The sequence below is a fragment of the Cannabis sativa genome, chromosome 5 (assembly GCF_029168945.1).
Source record: "Cannabis sativa cultivar Pink pepper isolate KNU-18-1 chromosome 5, ASM2916894v1, whole genome shotgun sequence".
Classification (NCBI taxonomy): Eukaryota; Viridiplantae; Streptophyta; class Magnoliopsida; order Rosales; family Cannabaceae; genus Cannabis; species Cannabis sativa.
Window position 1 is genome coordinate 22212052 of NC_083605.1, and position 23684 is coordinate 22235735.

At 31.8% G+C, this 23684-nt stretch overlaps 4 protein-coding genes across 7 annotated transcripts; 1 reads left to right on the plus strand and 3 right to left on the minus strand.

The window, feature by feature from the left end:
* The first annotated feature begins 13077 nt into the window (after window positions 1-13077).
* On the plus strand, window positions 13078-15548 carry LOC133038217 (uncharacterized). Its single transcript, XM_061116306.1, has 3 exons — window positions 13078-13283; window positions 13769-14592; window positions 14753-15548. The coding sequence occupies exons 2-3, from the start codon at window positions 13772-13774 to the stop codon at window positions 15546-15548; spliced, it is 1617 nt and encodes a 538-aa protein (XP_060972289.1). The 5' UTR covers window positions 13078-13283; window positions 13769-13771.
* A 691-nt stretch (window positions 15549-16239) lies between these two features.
* Window positions 16240-19171, minus strand: LOC115718114 (uncharacterized). Of its 4 annotated transcripts, XM_061115511.1 has the most exons (6): window positions 18728-19171; window positions 18543-18623; window positions 18083-18414; window positions 17848-17977; window positions 17210-17706; window positions 16240-17089 (listed from the first exon to the last, which is right to left on the minus strand). In XM_061115511.1, the coding sequence occupies exons 3-6, from the start codon at window positions 18352-18354 to the stop codon at window positions 16900-16902; spliced, it is 1089 nt and encodes a 362-aa protein (XP_060971494.1). In that variant the 5' UTR covers window positions 18355-18414; window positions 18543-18623; window positions 18728-19171; the 3' UTR covers window positions 16240-16899. The 4 variants fall into 4 exon arrangements, with proteins under 4 accessions (XP_060971494.1, XP_060971493.1, XP_060971492.1 ...); XM_061115510.1 differs by having other exon boundaries at window positions 18083-18623; XM_061115509.1 differs by having other exon boundaries at window positions 18543-19171.
* Window positions 18380-19209, minus strand: LOC133038218 (uncharacterized). Its single transcript, XM_061116307.1, has 4 exons — window positions 19162-19209; window positions 18728-19066; window positions 18539-18623; window positions 18380-18414 (listed from the first exon to the last, which is right to left on the minus strand). Exons 1-4 carry the CDS (start codon window positions 19207-19209, stop codon window positions 18380-18382), a joined length of 507 nt encoding a protein of 168 aa, XP_060972290.1.
* Window positions 19206-21728, minus strand: LOC133038219 (uncharacterized). The gene is made up of 2 exons (XM_061116308.1): window positions 19601-21728; window positions 19206-19451 (listed from the first exon to the last, which is right to left on the minus strand). Exons 1-2 carry the CDS (start codon window positions 19868-19870, stop codon window positions 19206-19208), a joined length of 516 nt encoding a protein of 171 aa, XP_060972291.1. The 5' UTR covers window positions 19871-21728.
* Window positions 21729-23684: the final 1956 nt, after the last annotated feature.

Sequence of the window (23684 nt, forward strand, 5' to 3'; positions counted from 1 at the left end):
ATCTATCTTATTTTAAAATTTGATTATATCTTATCTTATTTTAAATTTAAAATAAGATATTTATAATCATGTAATTTTTAAATGATATAAGATATTTTGCTAATTTTTAAATTTTGTTATTTTATTTATTTAAATTACATTTAAAATTTGAAAAAGATATTTATTTATCTTTTCTAATTTTTTATTTAATTTTTATTTATAAAATAACCTTTAAAATTTAAAAGTAGTTAGCAAATTTTTTTTGAAATGATATTTAGGTTGGTTGAAACCTAATTTTTCAAAATTGTAGGTTTAATTTTAAATTTAAATATTTAATTAAATTTCGAATTTTTTTTTTAATTTTTTTCAATTTTTTTTTTAAATTTTCGAAAAATTATTTTTTAATTAATTAATTATTTCGAAATTAATTATTTAATTTAAAATTAAATAAATCCTACATCCAACTATCCAGCTAACCTTGTTGCAGGAGTATGTGTTTTAGCTTATGTGTAAGTTTTCAAAACCTATTATTACTTGATTTCAAATAGCCATGGTTACTTTTTGCCAGATCTAATGATCTGATGGCACCCTTGGTCAAGTTAATAATTTGTAACAGGTATATTTACAATCTTCTTTCATCTGTGTATGACCTAGCAACATGATAGAACCCATCCAAAGTGTGCCTGTGTGAGCCTATGTGTTTAATTTGATTATAGATACATAGAGGTTGTTGTTGCTAAAATAAATTATCATAGTTCTTGATAGAATTTATTTAGGCCCATTTAGTTATTGGGCTTATTCAATTAATAACAGTTGTTCTTATTAAGGTTAAATTCCTCTCTTTTGGGCCTTGTGTGAGAGTTGGGAGCCATAGAAGTGGGTACGACATACTGAACCCAGCACCCCCTCACATGAGCCACCCCAATTGTGAAGGCCCATTTGCCTGATTTGAACAACTGTACTAGGTTAATTACACTAGTTTAACCTAATAAAATTGATTAGCAATATAAATAATTTCATTTATTTTGAAATTAATTTAAGAAAATTATAGTTTAAAGAATTTTTTATTCTAAGCTAAACTATATGTATTTTCTTGTATTTAATTAAATATAGAATTATAACCATCTAGATTCTTTCTGGAACTTAATTTAAATTTTTCATTAAATATTCTTATTTAAGTTGATATTTAGTTATCTACAACTAACTAACTTAAATCTGAATATCTTTTGAATTTCAAATTTCAAAATTAAGTTGAAGAATTTTAGGCATTGGTTATTAAGATTCTTTAGATATTTTTTAAGTTAATATCTTTTCGAATATTAACTTAAAATGGAATATTTTCAAATTAAGTGGTTACAACTTAATTTTTGATATTTAATTAAATTTAAATTTGAAAAATATTTAAGTTCTAGATTTTTTCTAATACAACTTAAATTAGATATTTTTTCAAATTTTGTGGAAAAGATACTTAGTCAAATAAGATATTTTCTAGATAGTTATTTTTAGACTACTTATTATTTCTAATATTAAATAGGAAAATATTATACATTGTGAAATTAAGTATTTATGTAATTAATTTTGGTACAATTTATTTTAAGTATATTTTTCCTAGTATTAAACTAGAAATTAATAATTAAGCCTTCTCTACACTTAATTATTTATTTCTTGAATTTAATACATTTAATTAATTTGAAAATTAAATATCTAAGTTGATTTTTATCATCATACTTAAATATTTCTTTTTCATGACATTTAATTAAATAGAAAAATTATTTTTAGTTGAAATTTATTTTTTCAACTAAATTTAAATAATTTTCAAAATATATTTTTTCTTTATTTTATTAATCAATTTTCGAAATTGCATTTCTTAAATGCTAGAATTTCAAATTTTATCTTGAAAAATAGATTAAGTTGTAAATTAATTATTTATTTTAATTAATTCTTGGATCAACTTAAATCAATGATTTTTTCATTTATTGATTAATTTAAAATAAATTGAATTAAAGTACATTATTAAAAATTGAATTAATTAGTCAAAGGAAAATCTAGATAGATGATATTTTTGCTTGAAGTATTTTTCTAGTGTATTTAATTAAATAGAAAATTAATATTTAAGTTGATTTTCATCATCATACTTAAATATTTGAAATTTTTCTTATATATTTAATTAAATAGGAAAATTATATTTTTTGTTGTAAATTAATTTTATTAATTAATTTTGGGCCAACATTAAATTAGAATAATTTTTCCAGGATTAATTTTTTATTTTAACATGCATTTTCGAAAATTGTATTCTTAAATACTTTAATTTTTCGAAATGCAATATATATTTATAGAAAATTAAATTTGAGTTGTAAATTAATTTAAATTAATTTTGTAACAACTTAAATTGAATATTTTTCTAAATATTTATTGGAAATTATTACTAAGATGGAAATAATTCATGTTATTTTCATATCCATCTAAGTAAAATTTATAAATATTAAATTAAAATTTATATTTAGAATTTTTCATTCCAAATTGGAAATTTTAAACAAATATATATTTAAAATAAATAAATTAAATAAAGAGAATCAAAGAAAATACAACTCACTTTAAATAATGAGCTTGATTATTATTAAGATATTCGATCTCCATTGTTGGTCTTACAAAAGTTAAATGTTTTCAATATAACCTCGAGACGCTAGACTTCGTCCCCCTATGGATGGTTATTCGTTGAACGCATTTAACACCGTAAGATTTCATTTGACAAGTGTTTTGTGAGTTTTCGTCTCTATTTAGACTCTCCCCTACGGTGACTACTTAGAGATAAACTCATAAAACATGAAACAATGGTGGAAGCTCATAAAATGAGAATAACCTTGACTCTCGCCTACCGGGACAACGTTGGATTCTTATTTTGATCGAATAAAAGGTTGCTAGAATGGTTTCTATTTTAGATGAGCTAACAACTCTATTCAATAAATGATGCTTTGACTCTCGCCTACCGGGACAACCGTATCGGTTGTTGAAAACCTTGGAAATTATTTAGGATTGTATGTTTTAGTATTTTCACTAGTCATTCCTACTTGCTATATGTTTATAATTTCTGAATTGTGTATGAATTTATATTGAACCATGTTATTTTCTGTTATTAAGTTGTAGTTTAATTTCGAATCTTCATTGTTGGTCTAACATGTTTGTTTTTCTAATGAGATAAATCCCTAATGGATTTTCACCATTAGACATACATAATAGTGTAAGAACTCGAAAGATAAATATTGTATATGCAACATCTAGTTGTTCATCAATTGATGACAACTTAGACTAGTATTTTTACAATATGAAACAAGAAGATTACATAAATAAGATTACTTTGTCTTTCGCTAATCGAAGCATCGTTGGATTCTTATTTTAAACAAAATTATCCTAATTCCTCTTAGCTTATTCATTTCGAATTAGCTCAATAATATATCATTGGATGAATCGTCTATAAATCATTTCATGTCATTATATTTTCTCTTAAGAAATTAAATGACGCATATGATTATAATCCCGAAATTCTATTCCCAACTGATATAAATCCTCAATCTTAGAAATCTCCTACTTGTATGGGCAAATCTGACTCAGAGTTTGTATTAATAGTGGTGGTCCAAGAAAGAATTACTCATTATATTTGGTTGAATTTAAGTCTTTGACTTTAATTTTAGAATCCAAACAGAAATTTTCTTATATTTCTAATTCCAGAATACAATACAGTTACACTTTCTCAAGTGTTTAATATCCATCTTCTATTAATGGATTAAATCTGTATGGAATATGAGTTAGGTATTCTGTGACCAGGATCCACTTGCAGTATTCTAAGAACTCTTTGATGTAACTAAACCTATGTCATCAATAGACACTACCATTTTTTTAATCTATGGCATTTGTATCTTGTTCATAGTTGATTTGACAAGATCAATCTCTGCAAAGAGTTAATATGCCTATATCCACTGAAAGTAGTTCATCTCATTCGCAGATGGATGTACATTCAGGGGTGGATATGAGTTTTTCGTTGTATTCTTAAAACGATAACTCTAGATTATACCTTTTAGCAAAGAAATTTGAAATGTTTGAAAAATTTCATTAATTTCTAACAATGGTTAAAACCATTAAGGTAAGTGGTTAAAGATCTTGCGAACTGATAGGGGTGGAGAAATAGTTAGTAGATATGCAGTTCAAAGATCATTAAATTGATTTTTGAATTATATCCAAACTTACCTCCCCAGAAATTTTGAGTTGCATGTTAATGATTAGTTACTAGTCGTTGCCTAATTCCTTCTATGGTAATACAATTTCAGAATGATGTAATGGTTGTATACTTAATGTAAAACATTACTAGATTCATGGATGACCTAATCAAAATCTTAAGAAAAGCTAGAACTGTTAACCATGGTTTGTTAGCTATTCTAAGTTATTAGGGGTGGACCATCCCATTGTCAATAGATAAGAAAGTGTTTGTTCAAACAAATACTACTTTTCTAAGAAAATGACTAAGTCTGAAAAACAAGTAGCAAATAAAGGAGATATTTAATTCTTGATTCCAAAAGTGTTCTATCATCTTATATAACAGATGATGATCCCACTGCCTCTGTTGTCTTGTCACAAACGAAGAGATCAATACCATTTAGTTTTCTTAGACATAATTCACGGTGCCTTATCGTAGTGGGAGAGTTTCTAGGAACTCACCTTCTTATGACTTGGGAGACACTAGTGATTAAAATCCATTGTGAGTTTAAACAAGTAATGGATTGTCAAGATAAGAAACTAAGAAGAAAGCCAATAGATCTATGGTTTAATCCATTCACATGGAATAACCTAAAGTTTTCTATTACAAGGACATAAAAGGAAATTTTAGTTAATAAGTCTATTCTATGGACTTAACAAACTTCCTGTTCCTAGTATTATAGGTTTGAGTTTATCTAAACCTATGGCTTGTGGTATACCTGGTAATTACTTACTCTAATGCAAGCAACTTACTTTAGTAAGATGCTGAAGCATTTTCTTTCTAATGGCAATCTATAGAAGCTTCACAACTTCTTAGGCATAGATTTTATTTATCTAAGGAAAAGTCTCAACTATTCCAGAAAAGATAAAGCCATGAAAGAATTTCTTATATCAACAGTGAGAGGTCTTAGATATGCTTTTGTATGCCTTAGACCAGACACCTGCTGTTGAGTGGGAGTAATGAGTAGGTATTAGATTAATCCAGGAGAAGAACATTGGAAGACAATCAAGTAAATCCTAAGATAAAGAAGAGGAACTATATGTTAGTCTATAAGAGTGTGTTTAAAACTCTTAAACTACACCACATCAGATTTCGAAATTTGCCTATGTGCTAGTAAATATTTCTGATAAGATGGTGGTTACTCTGGGGGTGGAATAGTGATTTTGGAGAAGTGTAAAAACCTATCTGAAGTCTCTAGGTCTACCAGAGAGGGACAGAATGTTAAGGTTACGGGAAAGGTACTTATTCAGTCTAAGGAAGGTTCTATACATTTTTGGCATCATTCAAAATTGCCTTAAACTACTAGTGTTAATTTCCTGATTAACCAAAAGTAGTTGCCAAAGGTATAGAATCCAGTATCCCAAGAGAGTAGACATATAGAGAGGAATTTCACATTATCAATGATTTTGTGATTAAGGAAGAGTAATGGTGGAGAAAAGGTTGTGGTTAATTCAACCTTTCAGATCCTATTACGAGGAGTTTACTACTACTACACTTGATTTGTATATCAAGGTGTTGAGATTATTTGAAACGCACTTTTTGTTTTATATTAGTGCAAGTGGGAGTTTGTTGGGTTTTATGCCCTAAATAAAACTCATTTCAATTTAATCAGATTTACTTATTAATATAGATCAGAAATAACATTTAATGTTGCATGGTTCACATGATTTATTTCATGATTATATGTACATAATGTATAAATTCATCTGAAACCCTTTTCACATACTTGATCCTGTTTATTGTGCCGTCAACACATTGGAAAGTAAACATGACTATGTGAATAAAGTTTCCTAGATTTATCAGACACAGGGTTTTACTGATATGATAATCTACAACAAGAGTTTACTTGTATTTGGAGAAATACTATGTTCTTTCCAGAACATTGGTTAAAGTAAAGCTCAGGTTGGATGCATGGAGTATGCATCGGAAGGGATCGATATTGAACTTTGACTTAGATTTATTAAACTTACCGTAATATCTATTCAAGTCAATATCGCCTAGTTGATCCTAGATCAAATGATCTTAATCCTGTTATGATTAGGCTCAATCTTGAAAGGCTATTCGTGTTCCTTGAATTGTTAGTTAAGCCTACTTTTAGGTCAGGGTGATACGTACTTTTTGGGAACACGGTAGTGCAATTGAGTGGGAGCGCTAGCATAAACATGGAATCTATAGCTTCTATCTGGCGAATAGTAAGCAAAGGATGATCTCCTTCGAGCTTGACCAAACGAAAATAAATGGTGGAGATCTCATTTCACATAAGTTGAAATATCATTTATACGGGGTCAAGTGTTTTAAGGAATAAATACATTGTACGGTGTAACGGTAATTTAATCCCTTTACAGTGTAGATCATTCATATAGAGGATCATTGATCACATTAGGATTATAACAATGGATAACTAATGATGTGTCTATATGGTGGAACATATAGAGCATTCTATATACTGAGAGTGCAATTCTAAGTTCTATGCGTGGATTCAACGAAGAATTAATAAGTTAGTGAATTTTAGTGCTAAATTCTTGATCTACTTATTGGAAGCTCGGTTATATAGACCCATGGTCCCCCCACTAGTTGAGATAATATTGCTTCTAAGACTCATATAATTGGTTTTGATTAATCAATTATAATTCTCAAATTAGACTATGTCTATTTGTGAATTTTTCACTAAGTAAGGGCGAAATTGTAAAGAAAGAGTTTATAGGGGCATATTTGTTAATTATGATACTTTGTATGGTTCAATTAATAAATATGATAAATGACAATATTATTTAATAATTATTTATAGTTATTAAATAGTTAGAATTGGCATTTAAATGGTTGAATTAGGAAATTGGCATTTTTGAGAAAAGCAGATACAAAAGGTGTTAAAATTGCAAAATTGCAAAAAGCAAGGCCCAATCCATTAAAGGTATGGCCGGCCACCTATGTAGGTATTTTAAGTTGATTTTTTCATTATTTTAATGCCATATAATTCAAACCTAACCCTAGTGGAATGCTATAAATAGATAGTGAAGGCTTCAGGAAAAATAAGACTTTTCTTCAGACTTTCTAAATCAGAAAAAACTGAGCCTCCTCTCTCTTCTCTAGCCGCCACCCTCACTCTCTCTTCTTCCTTGATAATTTCGAAATCCTTAGTGATTAGAGTAGTGCCCACACACATCAAGTGATACCTCAATCATAGTGAGGAAGATCGTGAAGAAAGATCATCAGCAAAGGAGTTTCAGCATCAAAGATTCAGAGAAAGAGATCCAGGTTCAGATATTGATAATGCTCTGCTACAGAAAGGAATCAAGGGCTAGATATCTGAACGGAAGGAGTCATATTATTTCGCTGCACCCAATGTAAGGTTTCCTAAACTTTATATGTGTTTATTTCATCGTTTTAGAAAGTTCATATTTAGGGTGTTAATCAACATACTTGTGAGTAGATCTAAGATCCTGGTAAAATAATTTCCAACAGTGCATGCTATTCTAAGTAGGGTTAGCTATTGGATTTTGGGGAGAGGCATTACTCACAGCAGCTTATTTGATAAACTGAAGTCCATCAATTGCTGTGGAGTTAAAGACCCCTGAAGAGAGGTGGTCCAGCAAACCACCTGATTTATCCCACTTAAATGTTTTTGGGTGTGCAGCATATGCACACCAAGGAGATGGAAAGTTAGAGCCTAGAGTTATAAATTGTGTACTTTTGGGATATTCAGAAGGAACAAAAGGGTACAGACTTTGGGTAAGAGAAAAAGGTTTTAAACCTATCAATAGTAGATATGTAATATTTGATGAAAATATTTTTCCATGCATTGCTACTAACCCAAATGTTTTAGGTATTTGCCCTAGTACTAACCATGCATGTAACTCAATCAACTTTGATCTAAGACCTTCTCCAAGTGATGAACAAGGAGAGAACACTGCTCAGGTGGAACAGGGAAAGAACACTATTCAGGTGGAATAGGGAGAGAACACTGTTCAGGTGGAACAAGGAGAGAATACTGTTCAAGTGGAACAGGGAGAAATCATTGTTCAGTTGGAACAAGGAAATCTAAAAGAAGGTCAGGCAAAGGAGTTGGAAGACTACCAGTTTACTAGAGACAAAGTTAAAAGAGCACCTAGACAGAATCCTAATTATAGCTTCAACATTTGGAATGAAGACATTGCCTATGCACTGTTAAGTGTTTTGCAAGGACAGAAGAACAAACTAGAAAGTTGTGGAGAAGCTATGAAGTGCAAGAATGTTAAGAAGTGAAACTGTGCTATTGATGAAGAGACAGACTCTTTGAGTAAAGAGAAGACTTGGGTTTGTGTTCCAAAACCCAAGGAAAAGAGTGTTGTGAAACATATGTGGCCCTTTAGACAGAAAGAAAAATGCACTAAGATAAATAAAGAGTTAGAGGATATGAGTCAAATCCTCAACTCTAATGGGATTGGTTCAAAAATGTATTTCATGTTAAGTACCATACCAGATACAACATATACTATAGTTGTTGTTAGCAAGTATATGGTATTGACTGGGAAGATACATTGGTTGATTATAAAATGGATTTTAAGGTACTTAAAGAAGACAACATGTGTTATACTTGCGTTTAGAAAGTCACAAAACCAAATGGAAGGGTTTTGTGACGCTATCTATGCAAGGGAGAAAAATAAGGTGACACAACGAGGTGTCACATACATGAAGACCAAGTTGTTAACCCTAGCTAAGTTCAAACTGAACTTGGTAGGGATAAACATATGGAGCTGACCCTAGTAGGGTCATTCAAGCCCTCATAGCATCATCAACTATCCTTGGGTAAATAAGAGAATCTTGGTGGAATTTGTTGTTACATATTCACTTATTTATCCTAAAGTTGTATAACACTACTCACAGGGTTCGACAAATATACACTTACATCAAATACAACAAAGATCAAGATTAAAGAACATAAAATCAGTTACAACTGAAATAGTTACAAAATCAGTTACAAATATTACACTAGGGCTCTGCCCTAGATCAGAATCACACATCAGTATAAAAGAAAGTATTTTTTCTCAGATACAGAAAAAAAAAAGAGATACAACAAGTAGAGAACAACATCAGAAACTACAACAGAGAAAAAGAGAGCCTTTTAGCTGAGAGTTGTCCCCTCCTGGTGAGCTCCTACTAGAAAATCACTTGTGTGTTCATGTAAAAGGAAAAGAGAGTTTTGTTAGTATCCAAAGAGAGAAAAACAAAGAGAAATCATACAATTGTAAATCAAGAGTGTAACATGTTATTTGATGATTAATGGAATCAAGCTGAGGGCTTGACGGAGAAGTAGCCGGTTGTTTTGGGCGAACTCCGAGATCAAATTGGTGTCTCCATCTTTACCATTACTGTTTGTATCTCTCATCTTAATCTCTATATTTTTTTGTATACATGTATGTGTTTGTGTTCTTGCTATTTTTCGGGTGTGTAATGAGTTTCGTCCAAGAAAGTTAAAGAGGAATTTCTGGGTTGTGTTTTAGGGTTCGGTTTGTGTATTAAGCTAAAATACTTTGTTGTTTTCTGGGTCTGTATTTTCGGGTAGAACAAAAAAGAGAGTAAGAAAATAAAACCTAGAAAACTCTAATATTTCCTTGCTGCCATTTTCAAGAAAAGAATTATTTTGTAACCCTAGAAAAAACCTAGCTGTTGCCATTAAAATAGAAAAAGGAAGAAGCTTGAAAAGATTAGATCCATAAGAAACCAAGAACCCTAGTGTTTCGGCTATAGCAAGAAGAGAACAATATAACCCCATAATCCTAGCTGCCATTAGAAGTGAGAAGAAGAGAGCTTGAAGAACTAGGTGCGGCTGTAGAGAAAATAAAGAAGAGAAAGTAAGCTTTAGAATCCTAGAACCCTACTTTGTTCTTGAGAGAAGAAGAAGAAGAGAAAGAAAATTTTATAAACCCTGACCCTATATTTTCTTGTGCTGCCGTGAGAAAGAAAGAGAAGAGTGTTTGAAAAAGTTTGAATTTTTTGAGGGAAAAATAGTGGCTGCCGAATTAGTGTGCTAGGGTTAGGAACTTACCTTTTACATTAGGTTATTAGGGTTTGTCTTCTTGTTGGGCTGTCTTTGAGTGAGTGGGTCGAACCCATTAATAGCAAACTTTGAAAAGGGGGCCTTGATTGGAGAGAGAAAGTGATTTCTCTTGGCTGCCTTTAATTGTGTGGGCCAAATAAATTGATTAGGGAAGAGTCAACTCTCTCTTTGAATGTTGACTTGATTTGTTGTTGGACTCCTTGGTATTCGGCTCTTCATATTGGGCTGAAACATAAAATTGCATTTGTGAGATTTTGAATAATACCAATTATTTTGTGGATGCATAAAATATTAAATTTTGAAAAATATCACTTTTGCACTATTGTATTATTTGTTTCTTTAAACTGTGTTGGTCAAAATAAAATTCCAACATTTTGCTTACTAAGTATATATATATGTACAATAAATTAAATCATTTACAAAACAAACCATAGTGTGAAACTCATTTTCATTAGATATGTCTAATGACATACTTGGAACACTTTAACCTTATATTTATTCATTTTACAAAAGTCATAGATAATTGGGCATTTAATATCTTTTGTACTTTCTTTAATAGTGTTCCATATGCAACATACTAAATTTAATCTATATCCTTATCCTTTATTTAAACAAGGTAGCTAAAGAAGCATGCTAATTTTTAATATTTCCTTAAAATTTATCATATTTAGCATGAGAATCAAATTTATGTTGGTAGACATAATTGAAATATGAATTTGAAAGAGAACAAAATAAATAAGGTTGACAAAAGAATTCATATAACACAAAAAGTTCAAATAATGGCAAATCTCATCTCAAGATACCAAACTCACATTAATATCAAGTCTTTGGACAGTAATATAAACTGTGAGCGGTACTCTTGTTGTAGCAATCAAATATTAAAAATAAGTCATGTCAAACAATTTGTCAATCTTTGGACTGTATATATCGTTTACATGGAAACCATACAATTGTCACACATTTATCACCACAGGTATATGTGCACTCAAAATAAGTATAACCTTCCTTTGGGTCGATCAATACTTATATGAAAAACACACACAAACCTCTAACATTGCTCATGAGAAATCTACGCAAGACAGGTTGCTTTGGCAACATTTTATTTCTACCAACTCATTTAGAATGAAAGAAAAATTTAAAATTTTATTTCTAGTATGCCAAATTTAAATTTAAAATTATCCATATATATATATATATATTTAATTGAGATATTTGCACAAAGATACGTGCATTTAAAAATAATTGCATGAATACACTCTTCTATATTAAAACCGGTTTTTTTGAATAACTGCACACACACATACCGATGTTGAGCTTTCTTAGATTGAAGCAGCTCATTTTCTTTTTAATGCAAATTTCTTCTCCCACATTATCAACTCATGTGTTGTACTTGCTAGCTGGCCTACTCTCATTTGTAACCAAATAAATGAAAAAATAAATAAATAACAAAAAATTGATTTACCTTTTTTTCCTTAAAATAAATAAATAAAAAGTTTATTCCTCATTTCTTCTTTATTTTTTTCTTACTTAACTTTTATCAGTATTTTGAAATTTTAATAAAAAAAATTTCAAACAGGCACATCAATTTTTTTTTATTATTACTTTTAATTAATTTATTACTTTAATATATGTGTAATTAACTTTTAATACTAAAAGAATTCTCTCTCATTTTTTTCTTTTTATACGTGTAAATAATTTTTTTTACCACACTGATAATTATTTAGTCTAAAAAATTACACCATTATAATATATTTTTTAAATTGATTATTTTAATATGTAAGAATCATATATTTATTTGTTGTCCCTGAAAATGATAACCAAAATCAGTATAGTAACATTTTAGTTTCTTTTAATCATTATGTAAATAATAGTAAAGTTTAAACAAAATTCAATATTATTAAACAACTTCATAAGTTACTAAAAAATACAATATAATAAAAAAAAAAATATAGTAATTTATGATATTATTTGATATGTTGAATATTATTAAGTTTAAAGTTTTATTATTTTTTATTGACAAAAAATAAAAATAAAAAGAAACGTTAAAGTAACTTTTAATATTAGTCGTTATTTTTTAGAGACAAAAAATATATTTTCTCACATATTAAAATGATTATTTTATTATTTATATATGTGTAAAGTTATAAAATAAATTTTTTAATAAAAAAATAACCAATTAATATCTTATTCACATTAAAAGTAACTAAATGGTTTCTTTTTTCAAAACTCTCAAAACGTGAAAATTATTAGAAACGAGATTTTTTCAATTTTTTTTATTTTCGGTATTTGTTTTGAAATCTGGTATAAATGCTGATGTGGCACATCAATATTTGTGAAAATAATTTCTTTAAACGTATTTTCATAAATAAAATCAATTTTTAGTATATTATTAAAAAATGTACCTATATTTTATCATGAATCTCATACATATATACATATATGTCATTGAAATATTAGAACCTTAATTCGAACAAGCGCACTTCGATGATTTTAATCTGGCAAACACATATCATATATAATCTAAAATAAATATATATATGCCGAATTCACTAGTACCAAATAACTAAACTCAAAATTGAACAATACAAAAAATAGCTGAACAATAATAAAATTAAATTAACTTTAAGCTATACCCACTAGAGTCTAAAGTCAAAAAATCCAAAACAATAGATGTAGATCGACCATATATATATATATATATATATATATATATATAGGGAATTTTACAAAAATACTGCTTTTGGACCAAAACTTTACATTTATACTGGGACACGGCAAAAACAACTTTTGTACTGCCCAAGCCCAATTTCATTACTTTTGTACTGCCCAAGCCCAACATCATTTCATTTCTACTGTGAACAGTAAAACACACGGGAAACAACCTTGTTCGTGTGTGAGGAGACGCCGGAGACGGAAATCACAAAGAAAAAACCATTAAATCCGGCGAAGAGTTTTTTGAAAAGGAATCAGAATTGAAGAACAAGACGTACAGAAAACTGTCCCAACAAAATAACAGAGGTAAACACAACAAACCCAAAAAATAATTTAATTCTTAAGAAACCAAAAAAAATTAAAAATAAAAAAACACAAGATTTAGATCTGAAGTTTTAAACAAAAAAACGAAAACACAACTGTGATATTCTTTAATTTATGATGCAAAAACATAAATGAGGGTTGTTCTATTGTTAATTTGACGTTTGCAACACAAAATGATTTCGAAAAAAAAAATCGATAAATTGGTACAATTATTCAAACACAACATCAGGGTTGTTCAAATGTTGTTTTGCGGTCAGTACTACAACAACATTCATACATATATGTATCAGACAAATATAATAATAAAAACTTAAAAAAAAATAATGGGTATTTCTGTTTGGTTGTTTTTGTGTTGTTTTATTGTTGTTATTTTATTTTTTTTGTTGATTTTTTTTTTTGTTGTTTTGCTATTGTTTTATTGTTGTTGTACAATTGTTTTAACATTAAATAAGACCCTGGAATGACAGGTAATGGAACGTCTACCAGTACTCATCAAGAGCAATGGACAATGGAATGAAGATCACAATTATGAGAACTATGTGGCTAGTGGAGAATTCATACCAACAAAATGCAAGTACGAAGAGCTACTGCAAATACTGGTTACTTCATTGGGGTGCGAAAACACCAGCACAACACTACAAATACAGTACCAAGCTAAAGAAGGAATACCACCGATCAAAATATGCAACGATCGAAGCCTCTACTTTTACTTGGAATTGAAAATGAAGGAAACAGATTTCACGACATATCCACTATGTGTGAACCAGCAAAACAACAACACAACACGTGCTGCAACACCAAATTCGATATCCACAACAACACCGAATGAATATAATGTGGCAATGATCGAAAACAACACAACAACGCTTGAAAACAACATAACAACAACAGAATCATACACAACGGGACAGCAAACGGAAGAAGGGGAAAAGTCAGAAACAATAGAAGATGAGGAGGACAAATTCGACATAATTGACTATGCAAATCTGGTTGCTGAAGAAATGGTAGAACAACTTGAAAACACCAGTAAAACACTGGATCCAGAAATTGACATCAACAATGCAAAGTTAATAACAGACAAGCAACACCCCGAAGTGGAAAAAGGACAGGCATACAAAGACAAAGAAACTCTAAAAAATGTCCTCAGCTACTACGCAATCAAAAACAACTTTCAGTACAAAGTGTGGAAGTCCTGCTCTCAAGAATACAGTCTGAAATGTGTTTACGAAAGCTGCAATTGGTCACTAAGAGCATCGAGAAATGGGCCAACAAACACATTCATAATCAGGAGGTTGGTTTTTAATAGTTTTTTAATGTTGTTTTTGTTGGCATCCTTAACAAATGACCTGTTTTCACAATTTGTACTGAAATACACATGATTGGTATCTGCAACAGATTTGTTTTAATAGTTTTTTAATGTTGTTTTTGTTGTTTTTTTTTTGTTTCAATAGGTTCTCAAATATGCACACATGCCCCATAAATATAAGGCATGAAGACCAAAGGCAAGCAACATCGAAACTGATAGGGGAATGCATAAAACCGAAGTTCTTGAACATAAAGACCAAGGCAACAGCGATGGACATAAAAGAGGAGTTGAAATACAGATTTGGCATCAAAATGAACTATATGAAAGCTTGGAGAAGTAAGGAACATGCAGTAAACGACTTGAGAGGTAATGCTAGTGACTCGTACAACCTAATACCGAGTTTCTTACACATGGTGGAAAAAACAAACCCTGGATCATTTGTGGATCTGAAAACGGCAGAAGACAACAGCTTGCTCTTTGTTTTCATGGCGTTGGATGCATCCATAAAAGGGTGGGGAGCATGCAGACCGATAGTTGTTGTGGACGGAACGTTCCTCAAAGCAGCTTATGGGGGAACTTTGTTGTGCGCATGCACACAAGATGCAGCAGGTCATATTTTTCCACTAGCGTTTTGTGTTGCAGATTCTGAGAATGACCAATCTTGGAAATGGTTCTTCAAAAAATTTAAAGAAGTGTATGGTGTACGGGAACACCAATGCCTAATTTCAGACAGAAATGAAAGCCTCATCAAAGCAGCGAGAGAAATCTATCCGAAATTGCACACGATTCTTTGCGGTTACCACATTTTGAGCAACCTTAAAACAAGCTTCAAACAACATGCCGCCAAATACAATCCGCCATTCTTTGGAGCAAGAAAGCCTACACGGAAAAGCAATTCGAGTTCCACATGGCTGAATTGGATGGATTGGACAAACGCATAAGACCTTACCTCAAAAATCGGGTATGAAAAGTGGTCAAGAATTCATAGCCAAAACAAGAGGTATTCCACAATGACCTCAAACATATCGGAATCATCGAACGCCGCAAATTTGGCAGCAAGGGAGCTACCAATTACAACGCCGCTAGAATGCTTCGAGAGCATTGGTGCAACAATGGACGCATACTAATAGGACAAAAGCACAAAACACCTTCACTAAGCTATCACCAACTGGAGAAGACATACTGTTGAAAAATTACACATACTCATTGAATCTGAAGGTAAAATATTAATTATGTTTTTTTTGTAGTGTTGTAGTGTTGTTGTAGTGCTGTTTCAATAGTTTTGTATTGTTGTTGTAGGAATTACAGCTATGTTTGATTTTTTTTTTTCAATAAAATTTAAAACAGGTTAAAGCAACAACAGATTACTTGTTTGAGGTAACAAGAATGAAAGAATCGTGGGAAGTAGACCTAGAAAAAAGAACATGCACGTGCAACAGGTTCCAAATAGATGAAATGCCATGTGGGCACGCAAAGGGCCGTGATGAGGAGATGAACATGGACCCGTACACCTACCGTTCGTATTACTACACAAAAAAAAATTGGTAGCAACTTATTCAAGGACAATTTACCCAATAGGACACCAAAGTGAATGGGAGGTACCGAAGAAGTGAAAAATATTACGATCTTGCCTCCACATGAAAGAGTAAAATCAGGAAGACCAAAAACATTAAGAAGGAAGGCTGGATGGGAAAGGGATCAACACAACAAGTGCAGCAAATGTGGTGAACTGGGGCATAACAAAAGAACATGCAGCAGAAGACGGAGAAGGGAATAAAAACAACAACAGAACAACAGTGGAAAAACAAAAGAAAACTACACATACGTTATGAGAATTAGATATTGAGGAATTTAAATTTCTGAAATACACAGGGAATACAGTTTTTTATTTGAAAAACATTGATTACATTGGGAATTGTTGATACTCTAGATTGGATATTAAAAGATGTTGGATACTAAATTGAATATATATATGAAGTTTGTTATTGAAACAGTTTGTGTTTTTAATACTGAAATGAATATTTGGATTCAAAAAAACAGAGAAACTATAAGAAAAAAAACAAAAAAAGAATGGATCTGAAATGAAAAAACAAACAACTTTAACATACCAACTTGTTTGTACATAAAAATAATAAGAAAAAACATAAAAAAATAAAAGATTACATATTGTCCACACAAAGCGTAAGGAAAAACAACAGAACACCAATGTTTGTTTACGAAAAACAACATGAAAAACATTAAAACAACATTAAAAAACTATAAGAACAATGACAGTCTGATTGAAAAAGCAAATCACTTCTTGGGAAGGCTAGGAGGGGCCTCGGATTCACTTTCAATGTTCTCAGTTTGCTTCTTCATCCCATAATGATAAAATAACGCAGCCAAACGATCGCGGTGAATTTCCACATCAAAATCAGAGGATGGGATGGGTTTGCCATCAATGAAATACTCAGCAAATGATGCAACAAAAACACCACAATCACTGGAAAAAAACACAAAAAAAGACACTATGAGAACACTGATAAAAAACAAAGTCAACAACAAAAAAATAAAAATACAAACAACCAGTGAAAAAACATTGAACACTAAACATAAAACTTACGCTGTGACCTGCTCGGGTAAACCATCAACAACAACAATAGGGAACGGTTCCATAGTGCTAAACTTAGTTTCGTTGCGAAGGCCTTTGAAGTCTAACATAGAGAAGTAATATGGTAAAATAACAGAGAAAGGCTTGCAAGCCTCTTTGGCGACGATCATATACCTCCCAGAACGCAGTGAATTGTACAGATATATGCGCCTGTCAACTATGTTAAGACGACCACAAATCCAATGATCCTGTAATTTTACATTGATAGGCATAACAACATGATCAACCAAATGCCAAGGAGTGGCACATAATATCTTACCACCTTGAATGTACTGGGCCACATTGTGAGAAAGAGACAACACCGATATATCGTTGTTTTTCTCAACAAACCTCTCATACAAAGTTGTTATGCTAGAACAAAAGAGGCAATCAGTTGTGGTGACTTTGATTTTCGGCTCGGCTGAGTACATTATTTTCTTACGAAGATAATAGAAAATGATGTCAATGTGCTGAACAAACAGATAAAAAAAAGTAAGTGAAAAAACATTCAAACTTATAAAAAACTAACAGAACAACACTTAAAAACATTAAAAAAAATAGATAAAAAAAATAATATGTAAAATAATAATAATAATAAAATAAAAACTTACAGAATTGGTAAGGAAACAATTAGGGTAGGCAAGGTTGTGAAACCACATCTTGTTGCTGATGTCCTCAACACCAAAACGAAATGGCGGAAATATAGTGTCCTTACCCTTACAATACACATTAGTTGTTGTGCTAAAAAAAACAAATAAAAAAATATCAAAACAGAAATGAAAAAATAAAAAATAAATAGAAAACAATAACAGATATACAACTGAAAACACCTACAAAAATACTTACTTAGATTTATGCTTTCTAAGACCTGAATCAACCCACTTGACAAAATCAGCTTCCAATTGCGGATCAACAGGTTCACCAATCTTGTTGTCCAACGGGCACAAACCACGCACATATTTAACGACCTTATACACAGAATCATCAGGAGAAACCGAGGATGAACCTGATTTAGATGCACCAGAAGCAAGCTCAATGAATGGGGATTTCAAAACAGCTCCTTTCTTCCGATCCCTCTTTTGAGGACGTAAAATAGGAGTCTCTTGAAAAACAACCATTTCAAGATCAGTCTTCTCAGAAGTCTCAACAGGAGCAGGGGCATGAGTTGAGGAACCAATCTAAAAAAGAGAAAGGATAAATAAAAAGACTTATGTTTAAATTTCAAACAGTACAATAAAAACACCATAAAAACAACAATATAATACCAAATAAATACAAATATAAAAAAAAACACATGAACACAAACCAAATTCTCCACAGCTTTAACAGCAGATGCAATTGTTGCATCAACATCAATGTTCTCCTCCCCACCTTGAGACTGATCAGGCTGATAACAAAAAAAACAGTAAAACACTATTAAAACAAACACAAAACACAGAAACACACAAAAAAAAGCACAAACCAAAAATGATGTCCAAACAAGAAACACACCTGTTTGATCTCTGCAATAGGTTCCACAGGGTCAGAATTCTTGGCATCATCGACCTTGCCGGTATCATCATCCCTCGAAACAACCGCGGGGACAACAACACCCTCATCGTTACGAACATCGCCCGTGTGAGCCTCATCCTGACCAGCACCAACACCATCTCCACCCAGATCATCATCATCATCATCAGTTTCATCGTCATGATGATCATCTCCTTTGTCATCGTCGAATTTATCATCCTCGTCTTCCTCCGAAGTGGAATCTTCATCATCCTCATTTTCTGAAGTACGAAGAGCATCTTCAGACTGAGATCCATTGTGAGTGGGACCACCTTGGGATGACTGAGAAAAAAAAAATTAAGTAACTGTATAAAACAACATAAAAACACTACTAAAAAAATAACAGAAAAAGTAATGACAATTTAAAAAAAAAAAACCTCAATAAGAATGTCCGACTTCTTGTTCATCTCAAAAACAGATTTCATAAGAATCCCTTGCCGTCGACAACAACAGATAAACACTTTTTAAATTCCTCAAACTCAACTCGGGAGACATTCTCATGAGCAGTTGATGAAGAAGAACCCATCAAGCCAGGTTGACCAGCAGGCTTGGAACCACCTTTAATTTTGAATTTCACAGCCTCGGGAGTAGTCTCACCAGAGAAAAAATCAGTGAGGCTCAAACTCAATCTCTCAACGGAAGTTGGAGTGAGGTTTCTTAATTTTAACTGAAACAACAAAAACCAACAAAAAACAATATGCACATGAAACTGAAATTATAAAATAACAACAACAATAAAAACATAAAGTATAAATAATGTATACAAAAACAACATTAAAACAACAGTGGAAAAATAATAAAAAACAACAGGATTACCTCTTTCAAAGACCGATCGAAAATGAGGGTGTTCATGACATCCATTTTCACCATACCCTCCTTGTCCTTGGGTAATTTAGGCCAATTCAAAATCCTTGGAATGCCAACATTTGAGTACAAGGATAGTTTCCCAATAACATACGGGCAACACTCGAAAAACCAGAATTGAATAGCCAAAGGAAAACCCAATAACCTGTAATACCCACCATCCTCGTCACTACGAACTACCCTCTTATAACCAGAATCTATCTTACCCTTCAAAGAATGCATAGTGATATCAAAACAATGCTTGCCCCACCCAAATTCATTATATCGACCACTATCCACAACATCTATTTCCTCAGACGAAACAACTTTACCCGGGGGACCACCTAACAAATAACACTGCACAAAATACAATACAGCCAACTTGACTGCAAGATCGTCGTTATCCTTAAGATTGTCAGCAATAAAAGCAGTCTGAATAGCACCCTTGGTAATTTTTTTGTACCCCTTAAAACAAGATTTGACCAATTCATTATCATCTTGCTTAAACTGATAAAAATCAGAATCAACATGACAATCTAACCCCGTGACCAACGCAAACTCTTCGATACTAAACCTAAGGTATTTCCCTTGGACACAAACCCAAAACTCCAACCCATTAGGCTGCTGAACCTCCCTCAACAGCAAACAATGCAGCAATTGGTAATGAATTATGTACTCAGGAATTCGAAGAAAATAACCAAACACAGATTTTGAAAAAATTTCCAATTGGCTTTCAGTTAGAATTCTCTTAATGTCACCAAGTACAGAGTAATAACCAGATGTTACTACTCTAGAATGATAAAATTGAGATCGAGTGTACTTGCATTCCCAATCCTAAAAAACAGAACAATGAAAACACTGATAAAACACCAAAAAACACTACGAAAATAACAACAACAAAAAAACAACAAAAAAACATAGAACAGAATGCATAACATGACAAACCTCAACAATCCTATTAACAGGAATTTCTTCAGAAACACCTGATGATGGCAACACCTTCACAGGGGATTTACCCTTGCCCTAAAATAAAAAATAACAACACCAACAAAACAACAAATAAAAAATTAACAAAAACACATAAATAAATCGAACAATATATATAAAACAATTACAAATACATAAACAAAAACAAACAAATACCCAGATATATGAACCTCAAATATCGAATTTAACAAAAAAACAAAAAACCTCAAAAACAACAACAGATAAATAGTAAAATACCTTAACAGAAACAGGCGACTTAAGAAATTCAGAATCCAACTCAAAATCTGAGTCTGAATTTTCAACAACAGTTCGAGGTCTTTTTCCTCGAGTGTTCTTCGAAGGTCCAGCAATGGTTTTTCTTTTAACAGAAGGGGAAGTGGGGCTAGGAGGGTTCTCTTTCAGATTTTTTTTACCCATTTTTGATTTGGGTCTGGTTTTCTGCGATTGTTTTCTGGGTTTTGTAACTTTGGCCGGAGATGGTGATGAACGAGTAACGGCCATTATGAAGAACTATGAAGGTATTTATAGACAAAAATAATAAAAATGGGAGGGAAAATGAGAGGGAAGTTTAAGATAGTGGGATGGGATTTGAAATTTTTTAAAATGAAAAAACTACCCACTATTACAACCGTCTAAGCAAACTGAAAATGGGGAAGAAGATGAACAGTTGAGGTGAGAGAGAATACCAATTACAAAATTTAGATTCGAAAATAATATAAAAAAAATAAAAGAAAAATACATAAATACAACACTTTTTGATCATAACACATAACCGTCAAAATCAAAACAATTACTTTTTTTTTATAAAAAAAAAAAACGTGGCAAAACCCTATCGTGACAAGTGGCAATGAAAAACAAACACCACTCACATCAAGCGGCTAAAGTTTTAAAGGCAGTAAACTGCCAAAAAAAAAAAAAACAGTATAAATGTTGTATTTGCCGTGCAACAGTATAAAAGTAATAAATTGGGAAAAAACAGTAGTGGGTGTAAATTTCCCTATATATATATATATATAGGGAAATTTCATTTTTTGGCCGTAATAATACAAGCCATATCAAAATTTATACCTTCCCTTAATTTGTACAAATTTAGTCCATTAATTACATAAACTTCCCATTTTACCCTTTTTTTTCAAAAAAAAAAAAATAAAATAGCTAAAATCTGAAATTGATCTTTCTCTCTCTCTTCCCTCTCTCTCGTGCACCACTCTCTCTCTCTCTAGAAAAAACTGAAAAATTTATCAAAAAATTTCTCTCTGTCCGTCCCACTCTCTCGTCCCTCTCTCTCTTCCCTCTTGAATGGTTGTTTTCTCGGTGGGTGTTGGTGGAAAACCGAAGCACAACCCAATATCACTCAAGAATCTTACACCATTATAATGGGTAAGTTGTGTTTTAAGCATTTTATTTGACTTTATGTAGTTTAAAATTGTCATATGTGTGTTATTTGTTGGAACTGCTGTTTTTTGGTCTAAAATTGTTGAGATCTGGCAGATCTGGTTTTCAGTCGAATTCTGGGTTTTCCAGTGTTATCGATGATATGTCGATAATTTGTCGATGGTTTGTCGATGATTACAAAAGGAAAGGTCAGTGACGACCATTATCGACGTTATGTCGACATAATGTCGACATGTTGTCGACAGTAAGCAACCAACATATTATTCACAATTTGTCGACATTTTGTCAATAGTTGTCGACAGCATGTCGACAACAAGCATTTATCTTTTTTTAGAAGTTGTCGATATTTTGTCGACACCATGTCGACAAAATATCGATGCAAATGAAAAAAAGCCGTAAATAAAACATAACATAACATTAAATAAAGTTCATAAAAAAACATAACATAACATAAAATAAGATAAAAACATAACATAAAAAAAACATTAAAAAAAACAGAAAATAAAGTTCATAAAAAAAAAAACAAACATTAAATAAAACTCACCACAAGCCATAACATAACAAATTATTTTTTTTAAAATTTTTTGGCTTGTGGGTGAGCCTTGCAATACTTGCATAATGTTCCAGGCTTCACCGGTTTACTGTTAAAGATGCCTAGTTTGCAACGACGGCATCCTTCGGGGAACCCTGGTGGTGGAGCCGGCCATACACTAGTTTTGCAAAAATGTGCTTCAAGTTGCCTGAACCTGAACTCGTTCCCACATCGTTCTCTTTCGAAAGCTCTTTGGGCGTCAAAAACTTTCTGCATTTCAGGAGTAATTATGCCAACATCAGGCTCCTGCTTCAGCTCTTTGGGAGTTAAGATGGGGAATTTGCCGTTGTTCTTTCTTGGCGCCATATTTAGAACTTAAGAATAAGAGAAATTTTTAAGAGTAAGAGAGAAGTAGAAGACAAGAGCACTTATGAATAAGGAAGGGATTTGCTTTTATAGAGCAGTAAACATGTTGGGAATGTAGGAAAATTAAATGGTCATTAAATGTGTAACTGTACAGGTAAAACGCATGAAATGGTGTATTTGTCGACTAAATATCGATACAATGTCGATATGTTTTCGACAACATGCAATTTTGTGACACTGCTAACTTATTTGTCGATACCATATCGACGTCATGTCGATAGGACACGTGTCGGACATGCAACGTGTCAGTTGGGAACGGTTGTTGGGAACGTAGGTAAAATTTATTAACATTAAATGTGTTTGTCGATTGAATGTCGATGGTGTGTCGATGTTATATCGATGGCAAGCATGCTTGGTGTGGTTGTCGACGTTATGTCGATATTATGTCGACACAATGTCGACAATTAGTGCCATAATTTCTGCTGTTGTGATTATCGACATTATGTCGATTGATATCGATGGGATGTCGATTTTTATTTTTTTTGGGTGTTTTTTCCTTTACTCACCTTGTTTTTTTGGTTTGCAATTGCAGGAGAGAAAGTGTTCCTTGTTGTATCGTACGATGGTGTTTGGTTATGTGAGAATTATAATTGGATCTACAAAGCAAATAGCAGCTTGACGTTGACAGTTACAACTGAGACAACCCTACAAGAACTGCGACAAATTTTATATGAAGAGTTGGAAGTTGATCCGGTAGCGTATGATTTAAAGTTGGAG